This window comes from Sinocyclocheilus grahami, unplaced genomic scaffold (assembly GCF_001515645.1).
Source record: "Sinocyclocheilus grahami isolate Dianchi unplaced genomic scaffold, SAMN03320097.WGS_v1.1 scaffold368.1, whole genome shotgun sequence".
Taxonomy (NCBI): domain Eukaryota; kingdom Metazoa; phylum Chordata; class Actinopteri; order Cypriniformes; family Cyprinidae; genus Sinocyclocheilus; species Sinocyclocheilus grahami.
This window is the reverse complement of record NW_015505547.1, coordinates 536918-553351: the sequence shown is the minus strand read 5'-3', so window position 1 is coordinate 553351 and position 16434 is coordinate 536918. Positions and strand designations below refer to the sequence as shown.

Below are 16434 nucleotides of genomic sequence, written 5' to 3'. Positions count from 1 at the left end.
TAATGCTGTTGCTATAGTGTGCATGTGTTTGAATAACAAAAGTGCAAATGAATCCAGTCTGCTGAAGGCAGTTTCCAGTTTTCATTTTCAGAGTTCATGGAATGTGTGAGTCAGTGTAAGGGTGTTCCCCAACAAGGGCGTCCCTCATGAAGCTTTAATCTGATGATATTTGATAGTGTAGCCTAGTTACAATGGCATTTTCTTCCTCAGTGCTTCATGGTAACTATTTACCATACACCTAAATGCTAACATCAGTATTTAGTTATTTTGAATCTCGCTGTGTTTCAGTAACACATGGCTATTTTCAGTGTGTGCATGTGTGTGTACTTCCATAGAAACAGTGGTTTTGATTGCTATAGTAACAGTGTGTACTTAAGCACAAAAGCGTTTAATGATTCAAGCGTCATAGCTTAAAGGGAACCCTGACAGAGTTTATCTGCTGGAAAAATAACAATCATCCATGAACATCACCTATGGAAAAATCACTTCAAGAAGTCGACGTAAAAGAAAAAAAATGTAACCGTCAACTAAACTCAAGTACACTACCGGTCAAAAGGTTGAAATATTTTTCATGTTTTTTTGTTGTTAAGGTTTTTTATGTTTTTGAAAGAAGTCTCTTACACTCACCAAGGCTGCATTTATTTTCTCAAAAATACAGTAAAACATAATATTGTAAAATAGTATTACAACCTAAAATAACTGTTCAAATGTGATTTACTCCTGTCATGGTAAAGCTGAATTTTCAGCATCATTACTCCAGTCTTCAGTGTCACAGGATCCTTCAGAAATCATTCTAATATGCTGATTTACTACTACGTCAACTATTAACAATTCTTTTTATCAATGCTGCCGTTTAATATTTTTGTAGAAACTGATTTTTTTGAGTATTCTTTGATTCATAGGAAGTTCAAAAGAACTGCTTTTATTTAAAACATAAATCTCTTGTATTATAAATGTATTTACTGTCACTTTTGATCAATTTAATGCATCCTTATGGAATAGTTTTTTTTCCTTTTTGAAATCTTACTTAACCCAAACTTTTGAATGGTAGTGTTGCCCAGTTTCTGCAAAGCAACACAACTGTTTTAAACAATGACAATAATAAGAAATGTTTCTTATTCATATTAGAATGAATGTGACACTGAAGACTAGTAATGGCTGCTGGAGACCCGCAATATAGCAATGCTGGTATTTACTGTATAACATAATTGCAATTTTATAATAACTTCAATATTTATTATATTTTCACACGCACATTATGTAGCACAACTGTTTTCAATGCTAGTAATAATAAGAATGTTTCTTGAGCACCAATTCAGTTTATTAGAGTGATTTCTGAAGGATCATGTGACACTGAAGACTAGTAATGGCTGCTGAAAATTCAGCTTTGCCATTGCAGCAATAAATTCAATTTTGAAGTATTTTCAAATAGAAAACAGTTCTTTTAAACACAATATTCCCATTTTTCCTGTATTTTTTATCAAATAAATGCAGCCTTGGTGAGCATAAGAGACTTCTTTCAAAAACTTTCACAAAAAAATATTTGAACCATTCATGAACATTTGACCTGTGATCGTTTCATTGTTTTCAGCTGTATTTTCTTCCACTTTTATCAGTGAAACTGAATGACCTTATCAAATCAACTTCGTTCCCTAAGGAAGTATTTTGACCGTTCAGAGCTAGACATATTAAAGCAGACTCCAAATGTGCTCTCTGCGCTTATCTCAGAAACACACACCACACCCGTTTTATCCTGACATGACTAGAGTGATAAAACCAGTCACTCTTGCCTTATTTATAACAGAAGAACCAGGCCTGTTTTTCATCAGCTTTTCCACAGCAATTAAGGTTAAGGTTGTTTGTTTAAAATGCACTGAGACCCATGTAATACATGTACTGCTCAAGCCTCAGCTATTGCAGTTCAACAAGAACACGCAGCTGTGTGATTTTTTTGCGTTATAACATTAATATATTAAAATGTGCATTCATTATAAGTACATAAACTTTTATATGACCACATAAGCAAATGTTTCGCTTACATTAGTGATGTGTTTTATTGGAAATGACTCGTTAGTGACATCAGGTGACAGATCATAGAAACCGTAAGGCCTGCATGTTAAAGAATTCTAATATATTTCACCTGTCAGACATTTATTATCCATGGTTTGCAATACATTTATCTGCTCCTTTATATCTCTGCTACCGCCTAAAATACCTCCTCCAGTCTCTACGGTACCGAGTACTTTACACATCGCTGAGCAATCATGAAATGATACAGCAGTGTTCTGCTTAACTCAGCAGAACAAATGCCGCTTAGACAGGCATATTTCTTTACTGTAAGCCATTAAAGTAGTCTACATTTTGTTCTGTGTGACAAGCCATAGGTTTTATCTTCTAGACAATGCTGTAGGCGTGACAGGCTTTCTGTAGCCAACTTGAGCTGGGATAATAAATGTCATGGTCACAGTCATTGTATTTTAAAAATCTTATAGCTTCAAGTCATCTTAAAATAATGAAATTAGTCAAACGTTGCTCTTATCTGTGCGCGCTCGGTTTTGTCACACTGCCCATTCCTCTGCAAAACTCAGCAGAAAATGATCTTAATTCAATATTAATTAAACCGAGCTGATGTTAAATATAGAAATGCCAATTAAGGAATAATTCACATATTTCAATAACATCATTATTCTGAAGCAGAAGTCGCAAGATTTCGATTAAGGGGAAAAAAAGTTAATTTGAAGTAAAAGTGGATTGTTCAGGAGACCCTTATTTAAAAAAAAAAAATAATAATTTTTTTACTCCCTTGAGATTTTTGATACAAATGTTAAAACTCATTCGATTTTGCAGAAAGCGTTACATGACCAGAACACCAGGATATGATTTTATTTTCTTTGCACTGACTTGAAATATTTTCCCGCCCGTACTTAAATAATTACTTAGAAAAATAACGGAACAAATATACATATTTCTATTCTTTCTTCTGAGAGACCACTCAGCTATTTTTTATAAAGGTGCTGTACATTATTTAAACATTTACATGAATCAGACCACGTTATACTGAGCCCATATGTATTTAGTCTAATATGAGGTGATTCTAGACCTCACTTTTAAATATGAACAATGAAGATGAGTTACGTATGTACAGCAGATGCTAACATTGCTTTCATGACATGTCTTTACATTTTGTTGAATTTAAACAGTTTTCAATGTCTGTCATAGCACAAAAACACAATGTCGCACCACAGCTTATCGTGAACAATAATCTTGTCTTTGTAATTAGTTTGCGTTCTCATAATTTACTGTATGTTAAAGCTGTGTCACAGCTGTTAGTTACACATCCAAACCCTGAGGTCATAATCACGTCACACACAGCATATGGAACGGCCACCAGTCCTTTGGTATTGATAGATCATATCACTTCCTATGAAATCACACCTTACATGTTTATCTTGGCCACATTTCAGACCTCAAAACCCCCCAAAAATAGCCCTTTCACAAACCTCTCACAACCGATCAAGTGTTGCAAGCATGGAAAAAATTAGCTGATGATCTTAAAATAGATAGTTTGATAGAAGACATTATACCCGCAACATTCCTGTTTTTAGGAGGGATCATTTTTCTCTACTTTATAATCTGTATTTAACAGACTGAATCATTAAACATTAGGGTGAATATCACAGAAAACTGTCTAGATCATATTTCACCTCCAAAATCAAAATTTGCATAAAGACAATGAAGCCTAATGAAGTCTATTTGTAGGATTTTTATGATTTGTTTCATTGTGACAGTATGCATGAATTTTCTCTCCCCTAAAAATTCTCTGTAATTGATTCAGAAGGTTTGCTTTTCACTGCAGTCATATTTATGACATACTCGTTACTTTTGTGCAACATAAATATTACATTATTTTAATATTAAATGTATTAAGTTTAAATTAAACCTAATGCAAAAAATACAGTAATTTGAAGAGTAAACGTGCTTAATTGTCATAAAAATAATGTCATATTAAAAAAATAATAATAATAATAATAATAATAAAGCAGGCTTTATTTTCTTAAAGGAATAGTTCACCCAAAATCACTTGCTCACTAATGGATCCTCTGCAGTGAATGGGTGCCGTCAGAATGAGAATCCAAACAGGTGATAAAAACGTCATAATAACCCACACGTAATCCACACCACTCCGGTCCATCAATTTACATTATGAAGCAAAAAGATGTGCGTTTATAAGAAACAAATTCATCAAGACGTTTTTTTACGTGATATTGCTTTCTCCAGTGAAAAAAAGTTATTGTGTGAATCAGGAGGGAAAGATGCAAAGATTAAACACAGTTTACAAGCCAAAACTGTCCAAAACAAATATGTCAGTATTTTGGCCAGAAGCGATGGATTTGTTTATTACAGACACACAGTTTTTCACTTCACAAGACAATAATTGATGTACTTAAGTCATGTGGATTATTGTGAGGTTTTTGTCAGCAGTCTGGACTCTCATTCTGACGGCACCCATTATTCTTTGTTGGCCGTTTTTTGGGTGAACTATTCCTTTAATGCAAAATATTTTCTTTTAAATTTGAGATCAAATATGACCCCTTGACAACCTTCATGAGGTTCACCCATGCGCATTGGCTTCTAATGGTCATAAACCAAAGCTTTACTGCTGTAAAGTACAGTATAACCTCATAACCGAGGGGATGAATTGCTTGCACTGCTTGCCTTCATCTCGAGCAGACTGGACATGCATGTCCAGGAAAAAAATAAATATTTTCCCATATTTAAAAATACATTTGCATGTACCATTTGTTTTGTGACAAGTCAAAACAGTTGCTACAAGGTAAAACTACCAGGGTGCTTAGCAAGAGCCTGGACCTCTACACCTCTACACCGAAATCAATGTCACAATCTGTTATAGCTACATGTATCTATTCATATACATATTTCAATAAATAAACATTTGATCATGTTCTTGGTATATTAAAGCACAAGTTTCTGGTCATTTGCAATTATAATATTTGGAGATCAGGGAATCAAAGACATGGAAGAGAGAACAGTCTGAAAAGTCTCTGGTAAAGCCCCCAATCTTCAAGACAGTTCTTATTTACACCATTTGAAAATGTTAGAGATAAACTGCACGGGTCTAAAACGCATGCAACAAAACAAGGAGTTTGCATGCAGGGGGAAAAAAATGATTCTTTGGGGTAAAGACGTGCTGTTTTTAACCGAAACATAAACTTGCATTGTTGTTTTTGGTGATTAATGGGGCGTGCTCCTTTAAATTGCATAAGGAAGGATTGCACTGTGATGTTGACGGAGTCCTCATGTTGTTTAATGTCAGCTGGCAAGAAGCAAATTAAAAGAGGCTGTCCGGACAAAACGGAGTTCCATGTGTTTGACCACAAAGCCTCAGAAATTGCCTGTCCAAGACGATTAAGCAATGATCTCCATAAAGCAGTTTAGATTAAACTCCATATCGAATCAGTCTGTTTGTGAGACTGCTTATTACAAACTTTTTTAAATAATTTGAATGAGAAGTTCATGCTGACTACTGTCCAAAGAGAAGCACATGAACATGGTTCACATGATACGCTCTGAAGCCACATGGAGAAAAACAAGGTGCAAGGCCAAAAACATACTCTTGGAAAGTATGTAAACAAGCATGTGAATGCTTGGTCTATGCACTGGAGATACATGATTTGTGTTATTGTAGCGGTTTCAAACCTCTCTATTCAAACGGGCGATAAAGTTAAGACCTTGAGATGTCTGTGCCTCTAAGCTGTCGACTTGTTTATAGCTACCCATCTAAGTAATAAACAACCTGGTTTAAAGTTGCCGTGAAATAAAAATGCACCCTATTTACTTTCTAAATGCATATTTTTGAGCTTACTGTGAACAATTAATCCATTTTGTTGCACTGTAGAAGAAGATATTCTGAAGAAATTTGGTAACCAAACCGTTTCAGGTCCCATTGACTTCCATAGTGTTTGTTGTCCATACTATGGAAGTCAATGGGACCCAAAACGGTTTAGGGTATAAAAGATAATATTTCAAAGAAATCTGGCAACCAAACAGTTTTGGGTCTCATCGACTTCCATAGTATGGACAACAAACACTATAGAACTTAATTCTCTCTTGGAAAGTATGTAAACAAGCATGTGAATGCTTGGTCTATGCACTGGAGATACATGATTTGTGTTATTGTAGCGGTTTCAAACCTCTCTATTCAAACGGGCGATAAAGTTAAGACCTTGAGATGTCTGTGCCTCTAAGCTGTCGACTTGTTTATAGCTACCCATCTAAGTAATAAACAACCTGGTTTAAAGTTGCCGTGAAATAAAAATGCACCCTATTTACTTTCTAAATGCATATTTTTGAGCTTACTGTGAACAATTAATCCATTTTGTTGCACTGTAGAAGAAGATATTCTGAAGAAATTTGGTAACCAAACCGTTTCAGGTCCCATTGACTTCCATAGTATTTGTTGTCCATACTATGGAAGTCAATGGGACCCAAAACGGTTTAGGGTATAAAAGATAATATTTCAAAGAAATCTGGCAACCAAACAGTTTTGGGTCTCATCGATTTCATAGTATGGACAACAAACACTATAGAACTTAATTCTACAAAATATCTTCTTTTGTGCTCCACAGAAGAAAAAAAGGTTTGGAACAACATGAGGCTTATTTGCAAGCCACAATTCACAAGTAACAGACTTTTTTTATTTTTGAGTTTATGCAGTAGAATGTATTATATGCTGTATCAATTTTTCCATAAATTTTATATTATTAAACTCAACATCAGATTTTTTTTTCAGTATAAGGAACATGTTAGGAGAAGTTTGGCTAGGCAATGTTCCACACAAGTGCAAATGCTTGAAACACTGACCTGCTGTACATAGATGCATAAAGAAATCTCAATCAGCCCCTTGAGTACTTTGACTACCTCTTGAAGATGCTTAGTCTTGTACTCTAGTTTTCTTCAAATGTCTGTGCCAATAAACCAGATGTGATGTTATTTAGGTAGCTAGCTATAAACATGTCGATAGTTTAACTAACTCGCGATATTCCCACGATAGTGCTGAAATGTTGAGAATGCAACTTGCAATCCATGATGAACTGTGTGAAATCACAGCTAGAAGCATTTGCATTCACGTACTTGTGTATGTTTCTGGCCTTAAACCTTCTATTCCCAAGGATCGCCAAACTATTCGCAAACATCTCGCATCACTTCCTCGTGCGTGAGGATACGTGCAAAACTAGGGATCTTCCAAAGGCCGTCGCTCAAGGGTCCAGGGTGGTCAAAGACTAGACTCGCCCTGGTGGTGACTGGAGCCACATCTGTGGTGACAATGTCATATTTCTTGTCTTTGCTCTCATTTCCTTTTCTTTTGCTTTCATTCTTATCTGTAATCATTTCCTTCCTGTTTTCTTCTGTTTGATCCCCCTTATCCTTTGTTTGTCTGCTCTTCTTGTCTCCCTCTCTGCTCGATATGTGGGTGTCCTCATTTTGCATGTCTCTATCTCTCTGTTTTTTCTTCTTTCGGGTGCTTTTGAGCTCCATTTCCCCTTTTGGCTCAAGCATTTCATCCTCTCCTTTGTTTCTCACTTTTCTCTCAGCTCTCCACCTCTCCTCCCCTTCTTGGGTCTCATTTAGTTTCCTTCCTCTAGATTCCTGTTTTTTCCTTCTTTCAGCGTCACTTTTCTTCTGGTCCAAGCTCGCCGTCCCCTTCACACGACGTTCCTTTTTCCGTCCCTGCGCTTCGCCAATTACTTCTTCCTGTCCTTCATGCTTTGACTTCTGGGGACTGACTGAGCGACTATGTTGGCAAGACTTTCTGTTCTTGTGGGAGTCTCGAGTGCTTTGTTGCAGATTTTCTTTGTGGCTGCAAGCTTTGTCTTTGGATGGGCTTTTGGATTTCTCTGTATCTCCGAGATCAAGGAGATTCTCAGCGGACCGACTCTTGATGCGCCGTTGCTGCGGGACTCTGGAAGAGCTGGCGTTTGGTGGTTTGGCACGCTTCTCCCTCTTGCTGTCTTTAGAGTGAGGATCCTCGCAGGCCAGATCCAAGGAGTCGCGAGAACGGGCAAAGTAGCTTGTCAGGTCTGACATTTCCTTCTTCGCTGAGGTGGATGGCGGATGAAGGAGAGGAGAACTGAGAGGAATGTTGGAAGTGTTGGATCCCGGCGGATTAGGAAGGATAACATCTCCTGCAGAACATAAGGGCGAAAAGATGTGCATTGGTTCCACTGCCTAGAATTAAAATACTATGACTAATTAAGGTCTTATAAAAATGTACCATGGTAACCAATTATATTTGAGTGGTATTTGCCTGTTTCGTGACTGGTTGCTAATGAATTGCTATGTAAATGCATTGCCCTGCTATATTTTTGAGTGAAACCATTTTTCACGGTGTTGTGATTGCAAAGAGCATGAACATATTTCACAGATCCAAAAATGTACACAATAAAGCAGAGAAAAGACTAGCATTTAAGGAGCAAAGAAAGTCTAGTAAAAGTCCCATTACCAAAGAATAAAAGACCTAGAGGAAAAGAGGCTGTTAGTGATGATGCTCCTGGGGGCAGTAACACACCGCAGAGGAGCTTACACAACCTGCAAAGAAGAGAACGAGAGAACGAGAGAAAGAAAGAAAGCTGAAGTTAGCAAGCAACCCATGTTGTCTTGATTGTCTTACAGCATGCTTACGTATATAGCAGCATCATCGTGTGTTTGTGTGTTATAACTCACTGTTCTCTGATAAGAGGGCTTGCGGTCGCAGTAACAGTAGCACTTTGTTTCCTCCAGCTTGGATCAGCTCAATGGCTCTGGTGTGACTAATGTCTTGCGTCTGTTCTCCATTGATCTCCACTACCTGATCTCCTACCTGCACATTCAGGCATAAGATCATTTATGTGTTTTATCATTATTGAAATATCTTAGTGGTCTCTGGTTCAGGCCATAAGAGGTGATGAGTTTAGTTAAAGACCAAAATATCTTGCTTTTCATGTATCAGCATCCGCCAATGAAAAACCCATATCAATTGACTGCAGACAAGAAGGTGATGACTGATATGGCCTTGAAAGTCCATTAACATTTGCATTTAAAGGGATCATAAACTGAGAAATCAAAATTCCCTTGATATTTTGGTATATAAGAGGTCATTGTGCTATAAAAACAATCTGTAAGTTTCAACTCTCATTAGTCTAAAAACAGCTTATATTAAAGTCAATAAGTCAAAACGACAGTTTGTGGAATGTGCCACTTTATGATGTGATAGTGTGGCTAAACACTGCCTCCGCAGAAGAAGATCAACACCTGCTTCTACATTGCTGTCTGTTTAGCCCTGCCCACCGATTCACACATGTAGTGTTTATGAGAGAGGCAAACGCGCAGGTCTATGTAGAAACCAAAAAATAAAGTTTATTTGATGAACTTTATTTCTAATGATGTGCCAGTAAGAACTTGGTCCTTTTTTCCCTTGATTTTACAGCGGATGCATTTACAAACGAGGCAAAATCAGGATATTCAGAAAGCTTGAAACTGAAAGACGGTGCTATGCTGACTATATTGAACCTGATGTCGCGCCACACAAGTGTAACTGTTTTCATTACGTGATCACTTTTGCTTTGTCTGTCATTACAGATGATTTTATATGTACTGAGTATTTATGCATTTTTAAACCAAAACACAGCAGCGTCCATCTGTAAACGATGTAGGCTGTCAAACATATACAACTGTTAGCCAATCATAGCAGTGAACTTTTACTTCCAAGTCTACAATCCGCTATGTCTATTCAAACAGAGTGTTCAGATGAGGGGGGTCAAAACAGGACAGAAAATAGCCTTTTACCTCTAAATTGTACAAATGTTTTTGATGTAAAAGCCTTGATAACATTATAAGTGGACCTCAGAAAACAGTACAAAATAATAAAAAGGCAGTTCATGCCTTTAATTCTTCTGGCAAACATTTTCATCCAAATCAAACCACATTCCATTCAAGCTATATATTTGTTCATGTATTTCCTGGGAATCAAACCCATGAAAAGGACATCCTATTTTGAAATATTTAGAGTATAAAAAGGTATAGTATTCAGCTTCCCTTAAATCTTTTACTACATTTAAATGCACTCCGCAGATGTTTCCCTAAAATCACTGCAGAAGATGGAAAAAAGTCAGCAGATTCCATCCGCAATATGTGAGTTATTAAAGAGTGGTGTGCTGTACTGACGAGTATCCTGCCGTCCTGTAGAGCAGGGCCGTCCTCAGCCAGTCGCAGGATGTAGAGGCCCATGTTATACTCCGTTCCTCCTCTCAGACTGAAGCCAAAACCACGAGGTCCACGCTCCAACTCTACCGCAATACAGCCCTAGGTAGAAAATGTAGATATACACCACTGTTCAACAGTTATGGGTCATGTTTTTTTTTCTTTAAAGAAGTCTCCTATGCTCAACTAGGCTGCATTTATTTGAACAAAAATGCAAGAAAAAATTCTGAAATGACAATTTAAAATAAGTTTTCCATTTTAATATATATTCAAAATTTGATTTATTTCTGTGATGGCATGAAGAAATTAATTATAATCCTTGACTAGATTTTGTGATGTGATTTTCCATTGTAGTTTTTAGTCTTGGCTTAAATACCTAGAATGATCGCATAATTTTTTTATGCAATGTTGAAATATTCCATTATACATTACCGTAGACATGTTCTCTAGTTAAATTTTAAGCACAGTTCATGATGTAAGTGTGACTCTTGCCTGTTTGGAGCTAGCGACACACAGCGTTCCCTGTTCACTCATGGGAAGAGCTTTATACTCTGTCCGTACGAGCTCATCCCTGATCTCATCCATATCCAAATTATATCTGCGCATAAGTAACACAAAAAGTATATGTATATGGCTGAATTTACATTAATTTACAACAAATAGACAGAAGGAATGAGCACATTTAAAGTGGTTTAAATACATAACAGTGGACTGCACCTCTCATCCTGAGTGGATTTGAGAATCTTGTGCTGCGGTGCTGGACTTTGTTTGGCCGAACTGGCTCCTGAGGGTGGGCCTTTGTACTCTAAACAGCCAATAAAAACAGATTGTCATATGAAGTGATAAACATCAAGTGTTAAAGCCCTTATGAAACAGCATTTGCAACACTTCTGTAATATTAATGATGAATGTTTCACAATAAGATCAGGAAGATTTGAACTGCAAAAGCCTGTGCCACTTAATGCTGTTTTGTTGTATCAAATTCATGCATGCAAGCTAACATGTATTAAACATGACAAATGAACAGTGTATAGTCATGATTTGTAGTTGAAATAGGCTAATAATTGGTCTAAACGCCCTTTATAAAGCATTCAATTTAAATATGCATGCATAATTGATATAAAATTTCACTGAGGTTATTAGCCTTGCAATTTAAGCTACATTATTGCCTTAGTGTGACAAATCAAAGCATGAGGCACAGGTTGAGAAAGCATGAATATGTGCTGCGGCAGTATTTATGTGACATTTCATTATCTCACTCACCGTCCTCAGGAACCACGGTGAGTGTGACGGAGTTCCCCGCGTCTTTGATAAGCTGAACAATGTCATTGTGAGAGAGCTCTACAATGGATTGGCTGTTCACAGCGGAAATGCGGTCACCCACGTTCAGCAGTCCGCAGCGGTCAGTCGGACTGCTCTCGATTATTCGACCGATCTTATGAGGAATCACTGTAACACACACTTAGGCAAATCACTTAGCAGAATTGAAATGGCTTGTGCTGTATTTATAATCATAAGAAATTAATCATAAGAAATGTAACAATTCTGGGGTCGTGTAAAACTAAAACAGCTGGATGGAACGGAATGGAACGGAACAGGGGCCTCAAGGCACTTTTTAAATTTAAACTACTGTATTTTACATGACATCTTAAAATCTAAATAAATGAACATGCAACGCTGATGACGTAATATGCTCAATGAATAGTGCAAGTTGTGATGCAAACACCACTGACTACCATTTACACACAGTATATATGACTATAGTGGACGAAAATAAAGAAACAACTTTCACTGTGCAAAAGTACAATTGCATGGTATTTTTATTTGTAGTAGATTTAGCATGAAATCAATGTTTTTCAAATACATTTTAGTATATGTATTTTTCACTAGGGTCTTGATTCCCAGTTCTAATGATATCTAATTTTTTGTTCTTGTTTATTTGCCGAATGACTCCGGCTGGTACATCAATGAATCTGCTGTTACCTCCAGGAGGCGGTTTGCTCTTCGATGTGAGAATGACAAAGCCAAAGCCCTCGTTATCTTTACGATGGAGCGTGATATCAAACGACCCCTGGTCCTTGATGCTTGGCACCTGGATATGTGGAAGCCGAGGTGAGCCATTCACAAGGGTCAATGCTCCGCTCCCAACATCCTCCAGGGCATCTATAGAGCAGAAGATTACACAGACTGACCTTTAATGAACGCTTTTCAGTCAGTTAATTACACTCCAGCGCTGGTTTTATGTCTAAGGCCTGTCAGTCTACAGCGCTCACCTTTGTAAATGACCTTCCTGCGTACTGAAAGCAGCACTTGTCCATTGCGTGCTGCGTTAGTCATCAGATCCAGAACTTGTTTGTGAGATTTCCCCTTCACAGTGATGCCATCGATACCAACGAGCTCGTCTCCGGCCCTCAGACGGCCTTCCTTCTCTGCCGCCCCCTGGGGAATGATGGCACCAATGTAGACCTAATAAAATTAGACAGATTGTTTTAGAGTTAAGACAGAAAGTCTATCTGCTAATAAATCACATAAATACAGTCCATGAATATAAATATTCAGTAATGTGGTTACAGAAGTATGAGAGACTCACTGGTTGTTCTGCACCTTCTCCTCCAAGCACACGGAAGCCAAAGCCTGTCTCCTGATCTCTCTTGATGAACACGTCCAACTCTTTATAGTGAGGTACTGTATAAAAATAGACAGAATTACACGGAAGTACAATATATAATTTGAAAAACATGGAATTAACCACATTCATCTATTCAACACAAAAATGCAAAACCAAAAATAAATGCAAAAGTATTTGCCATGCACATGGCCTTTTCTGTGTCTCTGCATTCAGATAATAAATTAAAAGGATAGTTTTCTCAAATATGTCATTTGAAAACCATATGATATTTTTTTTACGTGACGCTCATATTAAACAGCTGCTCTTTTCCATGCAATAATAGTGGCTGGTGATTCAGGCTGTAAAGCTCCAAAGGGAAAAAGTACTATAAAATACTCCATTCAAACTATATTCAAAGTCTCCCAAAGCCATTCAACAACGTTTTAACAAATTGATATTAACTGAAAATCTTCTGCTCATAAATCTCATTCAAAGTTCCACACACTTAAACCAAATTGTGGAATATATGCAAGAACAAGACATTTGCCCACAGCTCTCATTATATTGACTCCAGTGTGCCGTTTTCTCATGTATTATGATTTGAATGTGAAAAAAAAGATTACAAAAAACCCTGTTCTGTATATGTATTTTAAATAAATTATTTAAATAAAATAAGCTAAATTAAAATAGAATGTAATTTTATATTTCATAATTGTGACTTTATATCACATAATTGCAAATTTGTATCTTTGTATCTCACAACGGTATCATATATAGTTACATCAGACATAACTGTGACCTTTATATATATATATATATATATATATAAATCGCACCCACAATAAAAGTTTGTGTTTCCATTATATATGTGTGTGTACTATTTCTATTTATTATGTATATATAAATACACACACATACATGTATATATAAAAAAAATTATATACATCTATATATATATAATTGATGTAATATAAATATAATAAAAATGATATTTTATATATAAATACAACACATTTTTCTTAAATATATATATACATATGCATGTGTATTTATATATACATAATAAATATAAACAGTACACACATATATTATGTAAACACAAAGTGATTAATCATTTGACAGCAGTAATATATAATCTTATTTTTATATATCTAATTATAATAAAACATAAGGCAATTACTTCAATTACGTATAGTTTATACATACAGTTTTTTTACTTTAAACTTTATTACACTATTACATTATTTTTTACTGAGGCGAAAATACTCTTCCATAATTTAAATAGATAATGCAAAAGAAATATCTGATACAGGATATAGCATTCAGACAAATGTTCAAATCCAACAGATCCACATCTTGGTGCAGTAACATAAAAGAGTTTCCTTCTTGCTGGATGAGCTCAGCAGAGACTCACCTGTGCTCTCCGGCAAGGCTTTGGGTTTGCTGTAGTGCAGGGAAGCGTCTTGTTTTGGAGAGCTGCATGGCAGTGTGTTTGAGTGATAGGTCAAAGCCTGGGGAACCATGGTGTCATGGCAACGGTCCAGAGTTTCAGTGCTGGCACTCAACCCCGGTCTCTGTTGGAATAAAATGTGTTTTAATATCACTTCACAAAGTGACCAGCAGAGTGCACACAGATGTGGACTATAACAAGCAGCATTTAAACTATTCACTGGGCATATCCTCTGAGAAAATAAATCGGGATCGGGCCTTCTGGTTTACAGGAAAATTCCCACACTTCATACGCAAGTGTGCGCAAGAGTGATACAGAATGGAATATTTAAAAGTCTATCAGTAATTCCATTGGAAAATGAAGCCCAACACACTCATACAATTCATGTTTTTGCCATTTTGCCTCGTGTTTTTTTACTGGTCTTTCGAAGCATTTATTGTAGTAATTGTGAGTGATGTCCATACAACACTCACCAGTTTGATACTAGAGTGCTTACAGGCCAGGGTCAAAAGGGCCTAATTATAATTCTCAATGATATTCTGATCCCTCAAAACCCTTCTTCAATATAAGTATATGGGATTGTTTTTGCCCGTTTCATCATTCTCAAGTGAAAATCGTACATCCTATCACTTCAAAAGTAGTACACGCCACACGATTCAGTACAAATGGCGTGGGACGTGTCAGCTACCGAACTTTGGTACTTACAGAAAGGGGTTTGTTCAAATCTCAAACCCCAAGTACGAACAATAATTGAGAAGAAACTTCATCAGCACAAAATAAAATATTCAGCCATTTCCTCAGTTCTACAAGGTCATTATCACCTCTGAAATCTATTATCATACTCACAGGTCTTAAACTCTTCACAGGCGACGTCTGACCTAGAAATAGAGAAAAGGCAAATGAGAGACATAAGTAGCACGGAAGGAGGAAAAAATGGGGGAACAGGCACTCATCAACAGACAGATGAAAAAAACAAGAACTCGTTACTGGGATAAAAAAGTTTCTAGCCTTATTATAATGGCAGCGTTTCATGGTTGTTGCCTCTCGAATATGAAAAAGGCATGAGAATACATTGTTTCAATGCTACATTATTAATTCCCATCCATCTAACTAAAAAGCTACTCAAAGAGGAAGCGCCATTCAAGTGCTTAAAAGTGGGGCGTTTCCTGAGCCAATACCGAGCTGAGTTAATCATGACACATCATCTAGGAGACATTAAAGATGGATAGAATAAATGTACATAAGAGAAAATTATGAATCCTCCAGGGAGAAAGACATTGCAAATGACAGAAGTCATGCATAAAATAATGACGTTGCTACACTTCCATCTGTCAATTCAGAACGACCACAATTTATTCATTACCTTTGGTTTTTTTCTCTTTGTCTTTCTCTGGATTGGTGTGATTTCTATTGAATTTAATGGCTAAACAACAAATGACGAAACTCACTCAGCCTTTGAGGGCTAACAGAACTGATTAAAGCATTATCTTGCTCTCTTTCTTCATCTTTTTTCCCCCTCCCTCTCGCTCTTCAGACAATAAATCATCACAGAACTCTTTGCAGACACATCCTGAAATTCCCCTGTGATCTAAACTCATTTCCCAAATTCCCAGCCAGCCCCAAAGAGTGGGTGCAAAAGATGCAACGGGGCTTCTCCTGCCAACTGTACAAGGATCAACCGTCCATCATTCTTACATAACATTCTCCTAAGGGGACAGAAACACACCTCAAGTATGATCGGTGAGAGTGGAGGAAAGGAGTGTGGCTAAAATGTAAACTTATTAAGTGGGGAAAATATCGCAATTGATTTCTCACCTGCTGAACAATGCAGATATAACAAAAAAATGAGTGAAAAAAGTGAAGAGCTTTTGTGTAATTCCCTGCTGAAAATTCTAATTTTGAAAAATGTCCTCTGCTACACTGCATATTCATTTTCTTACTCAGTATTTTGTCTTGATTTCCAGTGCAAATACCTAAACATATTTAAATAAAAATATATTACTTGAGATGCAAAAATGACATTAGATGCTAAATGTTGTTTTCTGAGAAACATTTCAAAATTAAGATTAAAATGAAGTAATTTTTTGTAATACTGCGGGCATTATTTTTTTATTATTAA

The 16434-nt window shown here is 36.6% G+C and overlaps 1 protein-coding gene across 1 annotated transcript in view; it reads right to left on the bottom strand.

Annotated features, from left to right (window-relative positions):
- Positions 1–6483: 6483 nt before the first annotated feature.
- Positions 6484–16434, bottom strand: part of LOC107549303 (membrane-associated guanylate kinase, WW and PDZ domain-containing protein 3-like) — a 124594-nt gene continuing 114643 nt past the window's right edge. The window contains exons 9-19 of the mRNA XM_016230343.1: positions 15162–15193; positions 14280–14439; positions 12848–12942; positions 12531–12723; positions 12241–12420; positions 11521–11706; positions 10975–11062; positions 10750–10855; positions 10222–10359; positions 8743–8878; positions 6484–8204 (exon numbers count right to left, since the gene is read on the bottom strand). Of these exons, the coding sequence (XP_016085829.1) occupies positions 7201–8204; positions 8743–8878; positions 10222–10359; positions 10750–10855; positions 10975–11062; positions 11521–11706; positions 12241–12420; positions 12531–12723; positions 12848–12942; positions 14280–14439; positions 15162–15193 (2318 nt within the window). The 3' untranslated portion in view covers positions 6484–7200. The remainder of the gene's footprint in view (positions 8205–8742; positions 8879–10221; positions 10360–10749; positions 10856–10974; positions 11063–11520; positions 11707–12240; positions 12421–12530; positions 12724–12847; positions 12943–14279; positions 14440–15161; positions 15194–16434) is intronic.